The following is an 11,877-nucleotide window of genomic DNA, read 5'->3' as shown; positions in this document are numbered from 1 at the left end:
CTCATCTTTCCCGCTCTTAGCGTCGCACCTGCGACTTTTTAAGTTCTGCGGATGGAAAACAGCCGGGCCGAACCCGTTGCGCGTCGTCTGAGGTATTCAAACAAACAGGACAAGAACAAAGACGTGTTTTATAAGAGAATAATTGAGGTTTTCAGTATCTGCCACACCTAGACGTTTCTCATAGCTGAATAACATTTTTAAAAATCCCGTGAGTTTCCATTTTAGGTGTGACGCCAATAACACTACAACTCAATTCAGAGAAGAGAAACAGCCGTATTTGATTATTAATAATCGTGCATGTAGCACGGTTGAGTTTTGGTATGAACATTAAAGTGCCTATCGTGAAAAGAATGATCAGGGACGTATATTAAAAATATTTATTAAAGAATAAAAACATTTAGAAATGTATATATTTTGCACACAACAAAAGTTTCTTCGAAGGCACCTATACTCTCGGAAGAAAATAGCTCCAATAAGAACCCTATGATTCCATAGCTTTCATACTTCACATCGTTGACACAGGGTTCTCTAAAGAACCAATAAGGGTTCCTATATGGACCCTTTTTCCCCCAGAAAGAGCACAGTGGTTCAATTGGAACAACACAAAAAATATATATATATATATATATATTTGAAATATTTAATTGGACATTTCAAGCGTTTATAAAAACCGGCACCGTAACGGGAACACTGCGCACGGTTTTTATAAAAGTGCAAGCACGTGCAAGCCACATACAGCTAGGCCTAAATGACAGATCAGCGTTGTAAAATAAACTATTTATTACTTTTCCGGAAAAAGACCCAGGTACCCTTAAATATAGTAACAAAAAAAAAGTAGGTTACTGCTGCACAAAGAACGAGATGGCTTTTCACACAAGTGAGGCGAGGCTACTTCTGCGTATAAACGTGTGCGAAATGGGAAAGGAGCGCAGTGCCCCAGAAAGACGTGGCTGCTTGCAGGTTTTGCTTACAAAGCTTAAAAAAACGGCCATACCTGAGGAAAGATCCTGTGTTTACATTTTTTGTTCTGTAAATGTCTGTAAAAAAAATATTTATTTATTTTTTAAAGAAAAGGCGCACACCACACCCGAACGCTTGTAAACAAATGTGCACGGTATAGCTACTGTAGCTCGCAAGCTTCTCGCTATAACGACAGTAAGCTAGTAACGGCATAGCCAACGCAGTAGAACGACGCATGGACAGTATGTAAAATAATGCCAGACCAGTGGCGTCGGGCAATAGTGGTCGTGTAGATTTCTCCGTTCAGGTGACTCGCTGGAATCCCCTCCTCTTTCCTGCGCTACTTGATCCATGGCGACACCTGAAACAAATTGTCACAAGTGGGCTATTTTGGCGTGCTGGACATGCTTCCCGTCAAATCATAGCATATATCTTTTAGCGGAAGATGAAAGGTTGACCCCGATGGGATAGGTTATGCTGATGGTAATTCTTAGATTCAGAACAGTACAAATTGTATGCAAACTTCAGTTACCGTATTGGCGATTTTCAGATCCCAACAACATGCAGAACTGGTGAAAACTTGTGCCCTGCAAATCTTTAACTGTGCGTTAAGCGCCGCCTGCTGACAGAAGTTAGAAATATATTTAAATCAATCCATACCATGACTCTGTTTTGCGGCGAATTAGCTATTGCTTTTGTTGGCTTGTTTTGTGCCAAGCCATGCGATGTCTACACGTCTCGGTCAATATATATACACGAGTCAAGACCATATGACAATAAAATAAATAAATTAAGACTTTTATTTAATCCTCGGGCCGAAACACATGTGTTTCGTATAAATAAACACTTGGGCGAACGCCCAGCTCTTGTGTCTCGAACCAGAACGAAGCGCGGGATTGGACTGAAATACATGTTTCCTCCTCCGCATTGCTGTTTGTGTTTAATTTTTATTATTCTCTATGTATTTTTTTCACTAATATGCTGCCTTGGGCGCTCCCCTACTGTCTAAACTGTCGGGAACATACATCCCTATATGTGTGGAGCTCTTGTCAAAAAATAAATAAATAAAGACGGTGACCTAATGGGGCCCCCTGTAACTCTATGGTGCTGTGCTGTGCTCCACTGTAACTCTGTGGTCCTATGCTGTGCTCCACTATAACTCTATGGTGCTCTGCTGTACTGTGCTGTAACTCTATGGTGCTGTGCTGTACTGTAACTGTATGATTCCGTGCTGTGCTCCACTATAACTCTGTGGTCCTATGCTGTGCTCCACTATACCTCTATGGTGCTCTGCTGTACTGTGCTGTAACTCTATGGTGCTGTGCTGTACTGTAACTCTATGGTGCTGTGCTGTACTGTAAGTCTATGGTGCTGTGCTGTACTGTAACTCTATTGTGCTGTGCTGTACTGTAACTGTATGATTCCGTGCTGTGCTCCACTATAACTCTATGGTTCTGTGCTGTGCTCCACTATAACTCTATGGTTCTGTGCTGTGCTCCACTATAACTCTATGGTGCTGTGCTGTGCTGTACCTTGGTGGTGCTGTGCTGTGAGCCATGTTGGGCTGTGCCGCTGGTCATGCACAGAGCAGCCAGCACAGTTGGATCAGCAGGAGACTGTGAAACAGCAACAGGCTTGGAGACGAACAGCAGGCCTGCACAAAACACAGAATGCGGAAGAAATGTGATCCAAGTGACTTTGACCATGGAATGATTGTTGGTGCCAGACGGGGTGGTTTGAGTATCTCAGAAACTGCTCATCTCTTCAGATTTCTAGAGTTTGAGAATGGTGCGAAAAACAAAAAACATCCAGTGAGCAGCAGTTCTGCAGGCAAAAACGTCTTGTTAATGAGGTCAGAGGAGAAGGGTCACACACAAGATCAAAAACACACATTTTCAGGATTTTGTGCCGACAAGTGTGAATCAATCTGGGTGGGGGCATCTGTATAAATACCAATAAACCAAAACCTCAAGTAGGGGAGAGTGGGGTCTGTTGTGACAAGCGTTCGATTGTCACACAATGTTTTCTGAGCAAATAATTGACAGGAAACCGGTCTGTTGAAATCTGAGGTGAGAGAGCACACGTATGGGGGTGTACAGCAGGCTAGTTTGTTTCTGACCGGGCAAAAGAACATCAGGTAACACTCGGCCCTGTGTCAAAACAGACCCTGCTCTCCCCTACTGCAGATTTTTGTACCCCAAGACTCTGGGGTCTGGAACTCAGCAGATGGGGCAGTGAAACACCCTGGTGCCCCTGATCAACTGCACATACTTCCCCACACAGCCCCCAGCCTAGGTCCCTCACTTCCTGTTCAAAACAACTTCCTGTTTCATGGGAAATTACCGGCCATCGCCATGGCAGCAACTCCTCTCACTCCCGAGTTGATTTTGAGTTCTGCCTGTTCTTTTTGGCAGACGGGCCGAGACTTGAGACAGGGCTAGTACTAAACAAATACATAAATAAAACAAATACAGTCCAGTTTGCCAGATTTGATGAGAGATCATGAAAAATTGTGTTACAGGAATGGCACTACCTTCCAAGCAACGCATTTAAAGCCATAAATCAGATTTTAAAGCAGTGTTTTTTTCACTGCAGACAGGGACTCACTGAAAGAACATAATTGGTCTGCTGGGATCCTCTGACGAAGATGGAGTGCTGTGTCAACGTGAGAGGTCAAAGGTCACCCAGCTGCCAGGCCGAGTCAATAAAAGGGAGGAATCAAACCCCAAACCCTCCATCTACATCAGCCGCCGGGCGCAAAAGGCAAGACAAAGTCTCTGAATGATGTTTGTCGTGCCGGACAAGGTGTGAGCGTGTTAGCATGTGGCTAAAGTAAGGCTAAATGTAAGATTATGTTGTTATGTTGTTGGGCTTCATATCACTGCACTCTCAGAAATAAAGGTACAAAAAATGCCTGAAAAGGTACAAATGCTTGTCACTGGGGCGGTACCCTGTAGGTACATCAACTTGTACCGCTAGCCAGTAATACATAATTTATTAGTATCCTGTTTTTTGCATAGAAATCGTACTCAAAGAGAACATTACTGTACTTTTAGGGCAAATTTGATCCTTGAATAACAGAAATGTACCTCGGGATCAAACCGGCAACCCGTGCAACCTGTGCTCACTGAATGTAGCAGTAGCAGTAGCGGTAGCAGTAGTGGTAGCGGTAGCAGTAGTGGTAGCGGTAGCGGTAGCAGTAGTAGCAACAGCAGTAGTAGCAGTAGCAGAAGCAGTAGTGGGAGCAGTAGCAGTAGCAGTAGCGGTAGCAGTAGCAGTAGCGGTAGTAGCAGTAGCAGTAGCGGTAGCGGTAGCGGTAGCAGTAGCGGTAGCGGAAGCAGTAGTAGCAGTAGCAGTAGTAGCGGTAGCGGTAGCAAAATGATGCATTGAGGCACAGAAGAAAGAACAATAATAACTGAAATGGAAATTAGAGTACCGCATTTTCTTTCTTGCCGCCTCTGTCTTCAGGCTCCTCCTCGTCCTCATCCTCCTCCTCCCGCAGGACTCCTCCTTCCAGGATATCCTCCAGCTCCTGCATGCCCCCGCTGGTGTTGCCTGCAGTACAGAACCCCTCCAGCCCATCAGTACAGAACCCCTCCAGCCCATCAGTACAGAACCCCTCCCACCCATCAGTACAGAACCCCTCCAGCCCATCAGTACAGAACCCCTCCAGCCCATCAGTACAGAACGCCTCCCGCCCATCAGCACAGAACCCCTCCAGCCTCAGGGTCGCACTGTGTGTGCGATGGTTTCAATAACGTGTGCGTGTGGTTATGTCATCTGGCACAGTGAATCGCTGTGTCTGAAAGCATCCGAAAAATGTTTCTCACTCAATGCAGTGTAACGTATTGTAATATAATGTAATGTAACCTAATGCAGTGTAACTTCATGTAATTTAACGTGTGACATAACGCAATCCAATGTAATGTAACATAATATAATGTAATGTAACCTAATGCAATGTAATGTAATGATTTTACTGCAAAAAGCTGTAGACAAAGGTGAGTTTGAGCACTGGGATACACAGTAAAATGTTCAGTGTTAAATCAACTCTTCCCAGTTGGACTCTGTTTCAGTGGCAAACATTGTTCACAGTTATTATTTATTTATTTTATTTTTCATCCCTTATTTATACCGGTGTGTATCGTTCTCCATCCCCCAAACTCACTGAAGAAGGAGTAGTCGAAGGTGGCGTTGTAGTCGTAGTCGGGTGAGGCAGTGACATCGTAGTCCCCGTAGTCCTCCTCCTGAGCTGAAGAGATACGCCGCCATTAAAACCCGCGCTGAGCTCAAGGCCGAGCCTGTCCGACGTGGGACGTCCCATCCTCCACCAAAGAACCCTGCTTTCCCCCCAAAAAACACCCACCTTGCAAACACGATCTTTGCTCTGTCAGTGGCTAACCAATGCCCCAAGTGCATGTTACAGGACAACCAAGGGCATAGTTGAGAATTCTGGGTCCCCTTATAGAATATTGTTCTGGACCCCCCCATCCTACTGGGATTTTTGGGGGGCCTCTCCAGCAGTGGGTCCCCCTACGCAGTGGGCCCCTAGAATCGTCACCACCGTTCACCCCACTAGCGAAGGCCCTGAGTACTACCCAAAAAAACCCTATGGTCTGTCGCAAGTCAGTTTACGGGCAACAAGCCACGTCAATCCAGCGCGGAGCCGAGATGCCTGCTCATGTCTTCAGGCGTTTCCCAACGTTGATTTGTCGTTCTCACATACAGTGATGTCACACATTGTGAGGTCACACATTTGGAAGGACTGTCCTTTTGACGTAATCTGACACCTGAAGTTAAGCTTCTGGGCTTGCTTAATGCTTGGGAGACCTCCTGAGAAAACTGGGAGAGGTGTTGGTGGACCAGTAAGGGGCACTAGCACTGGGGGTGTTACCATACATTGATCTGGATCAATGTATCAGGTCAAAGGCCAATGATCCTGTCCAGTCAATACAAGTGAAAAAAATCAATCCTTTCATTATGAATCATAACAAAATACTTATTTAAATGTCCATAATCATATGGCAACATCACTGTTTACGTTTCCAACTCGACGTCATCCTGACTCACACCAGTGCTGCTTTTCCTGGCTGACGTTCCATTAGACACAGAGTAAGTAACTCTTATTGACGCCTTTTTGTTAATGCAAATATGCAATCATGCAATCAATGCATAAAAGCATACAGACATGGTCAGACCAAACAGGGGAAGAAATGCGATCTAAGTGACTTTGGCCGTGGAATGATTGTTGCTGCCAGACGGGGCGGCTTCAGTAACTTTGTTATTGACAAATATCAAACTGCCTCAAGAATCGAAATTGTATGCTACTGTGGTGAACCCTGAGATTCACACCCCCTAATTCTTACCTCTGTCGACAAAATAGAAATCTCAAAAAACTAAATCTGTTCCACGCTGTTCCCCAGCATAGGGATGGGGACTCTGTGCTGGAGGAGGTGCCCTGCCCTGGGTGTGGTCATTAAAGATCCCACAGCACTTTTACACCACAGGGACAGCCCAGGTCATCACTGGGGTGTTCATCCATCTCCCTAAATAAAGGTCAATTAAATAATATATGGGTGTGGGTGGAGATGATTTTGGGGATAATGGAGAGAAGGGGTACCCCTAAAGGTTTTTTTTTACGGGAGCATAATTCACCCCACTGTTATTTTTCAGCTGAAAAACGTGGGATTGGTGTGAGTTTCAGCCACCCCTGCACCCACAATGCATCGCTCTCTTCTTGTCAAGACACACGGTTGCCAGATGTGGCTCCGCCTGTTTTCATTGGTCCCCTGGGTCTGCTGTCATTCCACTCCAGCTGTCATTTCTGAAGTGCAGCTAAGTTTCAAACAACAAATTATTTACAATTAATGAATCATCCAGCCATCAGTGCTGTGCTATTTTTATGTTATGAGGTAAGTCTGTGTCACTTTGCCAGCAATGCATTTTACACATATGGGCTTAAATCACCAAATACAAGCCTTGCTGTCACCACAGAAAAACATTAGAAAGACAAAAGATCCCAAGAGGGAATGTACAATTGCAGCAGCAGCAATGCTCATGTTCAATTCAATTCAATTTGATTTGTCTTGTGCTTTTCACTGCAGACTCTCGGGAAGATGCTGTCCAGAGTAGCAGAAGGGAGGAAACATACCCCTGTAAATATCCCCCAGATAGCACACGAGATAAAGACTCCCTGGTGGGGAGAAAAACCCTCAAACAGAGGTGAGAAAAATATCCCAGATGGGAAGAAATCTGGGAAGGGACCAAGCTATAGAGGGGGGGCCCATCCTCCACTGAACACACAACAGTTTAACGGTTAGCTGAGGCTGAAAATTGGACCTCTTCAGCCCCTGGGCCAATCCCAGCTCTCAGTGGGGTTGGGTGTGGTTAAGCGCTGGCTGAGACCGAACTCTGAACTTGTGATAGGCACATCTTATATTCTTAATGCTGATGTAACAATCACCAAAGCACCTCCAGACCTGGCTTTCCAGGGGGTCCTTCTGACAGTCTCAGCCAAAACAGCGGAGTCAAAATGACCCAACCCCCAAGAAAAACCCTGGCGGGGAGTCATGTGACCCCGCTGGGTCACTTCCTGGTAGAAGGCTGGAAAACCACATCTAACAGCAGTGCAATCCAAGGCTCTCATCCAGGGGAGGACAGAGAGCAGCACTAACAGCCAATAAAAAATATTAATCCTTCACTCCCACTCCTCCTTTTTTTCTTTCTCTCTCCTCTGCTTCCCCTCCAGGTCTTGTCCTCCCCCTCTTTTCTCATCTGTATGTCTTCATCAGACGCTTCTAAGATGAAGCCTCATCCGTTCGCCCGTGGGGGGTTTTGGCAGTTTTCCCTGGTTAAGTCAGTTCTCCCCACTCAAACAAACAGGAAGTCCCATACAGTGTAGCACCACAGACAAAAGACTCACTCATTCTCTCTCTCTATCTCTCTCTCTCTCTCTGTCTGTGTCTCCCTCACTCTCTCTCTCTATCGCTGTCTCCCTCGCTCGACCATTTACCATTTACATGGAGAAGTAGGCCAGAGCTCGGAAACACGTTGAGAAACGTGAGCTCCATAAATGAAGCAAACAAGCAGAATATGCTTCATCATTATTCCCAGTAGGCCTAGGTTGTCGGTGGTCATGTGTATGATAACTGGAGAGGCAGTGAGGTTGCACCCTGCCCTCTGTGAGCAGGTAAAATAAAATGGGTGGGCTGTTAAATTTGCCTCACAGCAAGGAGGTCCTGGGTTCGATTCCCCGTCGGCCGGGACCTCTCTGTGCGGAGTTTGCATGTTCTCCCCGTGTCTGCGTGGGTTTCCTCCGGGTACTCCGGTTTCCTCCCACAGTCCAAAGACATGCAGGTTAGGCTGATTGGAGAGTCTAAATTACCCATAGGTAGGAGTGTGTGAGTGAATGGTGTGTGTGCCCTGCGATGGACTGGTGACCTGTCCCGAGTATATTCCTGCCTTTCGCCAAATGTATGCTGGGATAGGCTCCAGCCCCCCTGCGACCCTGTTCAGGATAAGCAGGTTAGGATAATGAATGAATTAATGAATGGGCTGTTGAATTGGTTCTGCGTCACCCTCTGTTCAGCTGAGACCCAACACACTGAGACCCAACTCTTTAACGGAATTCGAACAAGCAACGCGATGCCAGGCCGCGTGAGCAACAGGTCCCATTGCTTGGCAACAACGTGAACGTTCGGCGCACGGAGCACCATGACGACAGCCGTGTTCGTTCAAATCACGTCCGCGCAATTACCGACGCACCGCCTGAAGCCGTCCCCGTTCTATCGCCCATGCCCTGCTTCTGGACGAGGGGAGAACTGTGTTATTAAAAATATCAGTGATGAAGCCTCCGATATTATCTCCGTCAGATTTGCAGTGCTATAAATAGCGCGTCGCTTGTCAGTAAGTCCCCAGCACCCTCTCGAACGAACGCGGTTTCTGCATTTCCTTTGTCCCCGAAGTGAAAACTTAACACAGCATTTTTTTTTTAAACAAATCACAGCCTGCATTACACTAGCTACCGCCTTTTGACATTTGGATTACACTTTTAAACGTTTGCCTCACGGTGAAGCCTGATTTATACTTCTGCGTCGAATCCACGTAGAAGCTATGGTGTAGCCTACGCATAGCCGCGTCCCCTAGGCCGCAGCCTACGGTGTAGCCTGATGCGCACCTCCCCAGAAATGTAACTACGCGTCGTAGCCTACGGCACGGGGAACGCGGCTACGAATAGGCTACACCGTAGCAGAAGTATAAATCAGGCTTGACGCGGCGTGACGACACACGGCAACAAGCGCTCCAGTTCTCGCCAACGCTGTTGCTTTTTCTCGCGACCAGCTGCTGGTGAGATCTTGTCGGTTATGTCGTCATAGAAACTACGGGACACGCCCCCTGAGTAACCGCCTCTCCCCCTTTGACAAACAGCGAACAGCGTTTGGAAGTAGATCAGCCCCTTACGAGCTCTGGATTCAGGACGTGTAGACCCCATTATGAGTCTGGCACGTGTGTCCCTCAGAAAGATGGTGGGGACGTTTTCCCATGCCCTTGCAGTGCGTTCGGCGCAACGGCTCTGTCTGTGCACTCGCAAATGCGGAGCTTTTGATAGGCAAAACGTTTAACGCACAAGCTGACGACAAGATTCTCCCCGATGAACCAAACAGGTCCGCTTCTGGTTCGGCCCACATAGGCAGATCCAAGTTAAATTCTTTGCCAGGTGTGTTTAGCTACCGCATGGTTTTTGTGTTTCTGACGTGTAGGCATAGAGAAGTAGGCCAGAGGTCATAAACACGTTGAGAAATGTGAGCTCTATACATGAGGACAACAAGCAGAATATGCTTAATCATTATTCCAAGTAGGCCTAGGTTATCGGTGGTTACATGTAACGACCACCGACACACCCTCCATATCAAAGAATTGCAAGAATATTAAGGGTAAAGGTGGAAGAAATTGATACAAGATTCTCCCATGAAGTCAGGGATTGGGTAAATGACCAAGAAAACAAGGGTCACACTTTACAATGAGGGTCATGAATTGGCATTATCTAATTTAGTTGTTAACAGGAATTAATGATGGACAAATACATTTGTTACATGATATTTACACATTAGCAAACCATGGGATGAACTTATAATTAGTTAACCATTAATAGTATATGGTTGGCATTTATAAAGTGCCTCATCCAAATTGATGCCTCTCATTCACCCATTCACACACACACACACACACACACACACACACACATTGGTGCCATGCAAGGCACCAACCAGCTTGTCAGGAGCAATTGGAGGTTAGGTGTCTTGCTCCATTAATATGTACACTAAGTACTTTTTCATTCCAATATGTAGCTGGGTTAAAGACATACAAAGACACTACACTACACTAGCACATGCCAATTCATGGAACCTTATTGTGAAGTGTTACCAAAATAAAAAATTTCTTCTAAGTTTCCAATCAACATTTTTTAAAACATGAAAGCTGAAGCTGGAAGAAATCTCAGTCTTCATCAGTGAACGTGTTGTTCTGATGCCAATATTTTAAAGTGTTAGCAGGTGTGTACAAGTCAATCCGAGGAAAGACCAGAATCTTGATATTTTAGATTTTATGAACGATTGGTGCACCCTGTACCAATTGAGTCCCTGAATCTGAAGGTTTGTTTTGTTTTGCTTGTTTTCATTTTATCCCATTTAACTTTTGTTGTCTGGGCGTGCCTGATTAAAAGTCAAACACCGTGGAGCTTGAATGACTTTTCCAGAAAAAATAAAATTCCAGAGTAAGCTTTGCACACAATCCTAAGCATTTACAAAGAGTTGCGTGCTTTGCAATCGGTGGGGCAGGACAGTTAAAATTACAGTTCACACAAGACATACATGTCACATGACAACAGTAAGGTAAACCTGGCAGATCTACAGTGATCGGTCTTGTGCACCATTTTACACGCGTATTTAAATTTTCCTCAAAAACACTTCGAATTAAAGTTTAGACAAGATATACACAAGTCACACGGCAGCTGTAAAGTAAACCATAGTTTTACCAGCGACAGAAGAGCAGATTTGGATTTGCCTGTAGACCATCTCTAATGGTAACATGAAAGGTCTCGGAGTATTTAAACCATCCCAGCGCTCGGGCTAAGACAGAGCCAGTATAAATATGATTCATCACGCACGCTAATATAAATATGATTTATCTAAGCGCTCCTTAGAACTGGAGATTCTCCCGTGTTTTGGTTTGGTCCAACACTAAGTCCCACCATATGCATTATGATACTCATCACTGGAGGAGTATTTAAAACAGAGCGCCGCGGAATCTGAGCCGTCCTCCCCCTGTGGCTTTCCCACACAAAAAAAAGAAAAGAAAGGATGATCTAACCAAAAGTAAAAAAGGGGGGGAAAACAGTGTGCCTCAAACCTCAAAAGTTCCTCCAATTCCAGACAAACAAAGAAGAAGATCACATGACCAAAAATAAGTAAATAAATCCAAAGATTGCAGAGGCCCGCAGAATGAGAGAGCAGGGCAGGAAATGAAGCGAGGGAGAGTGTTCTAGAGTCTCGGCGAATGAAGCAGAGGTCGAACAGCATCACCGACAGTCCCCCGCAAAACTACCAAAGTCTTTTATTTTTAAGAGCCCCCCCCCCCCCCTTTCATGTTTTCTCTGCTCTATTCAGACAGGGAGGCAGTGGAGAGGGTCGCAGATAGAGAGGGGATCGAAGTGCAGGGAGCGACATGGCAGAGGATCAAACCCCCCGCCCATGCAGGAGAGACCGTACATCACGGCCTGACAGTCCATCGACCTACGGACTGCCACCCTCAACTCTTTGAAATCATCACTTTGTTTTCATGAAAAAAACTGTCTGTGCTTTTGCTCACATGACACGCAAACGGGTCAGTGATTTAGAAAAAAAACGAAAACAAAACATG

The 11,877-nt window shown here is 45.6% G+C and overlaps 1 protein-coding gene across 1 annotated transcript in view; it reads right to left on the bottom strand.

Annotated features, from left to right (window-relative positions):
* Positions 1-363: 363 nt before the first annotated feature.
* si:ch211-191i18.2 (uncharacterized protein LOC564095 homolog) overlaps positions 364-11,877 on the bottom strand; it is a 13,824-nt gene continuing 2,310 nt past the window's right edge. The window contains exons 2-5 of the mRNA XM_061255456.1: positions 5,129-5,212; positions 4,397-4,515; positions 2,493-2,614; positions 364-1,321 (exon numbers count right to left, since the gene is read on the bottom strand). Coding sequence (XP_061111440.1) covers positions 2,537-2,614; positions 4,397-4,515; positions 5,129-5,212 — 281 coding nt within the window. The 3' untranslated portion in view covers positions 364-1,321; positions 2,493-2,536. The remainder of the gene's footprint in view (positions 1,322-2,492; positions 2,615-4,396; positions 4,516-5,128; positions 5,213-11,877) is intronic.

Source organism: Conger conger, chromosome 9 (assembly GCF_963514075.1).
Source record: "Conger conger chromosome 9, fConCon1.1, whole genome shotgun sequence".
Classification (NCBI taxonomy): domain Eukaryota; kingdom Metazoa; phylum Chordata; class Actinopteri; order Anguilliformes; family Congridae; genus Conger; species Conger conger.
The sequence above is the reverse complement of the archived record's forward strand: the minus strand, read 5'-3'. Positions and strand labels throughout refer to the sequence as shown.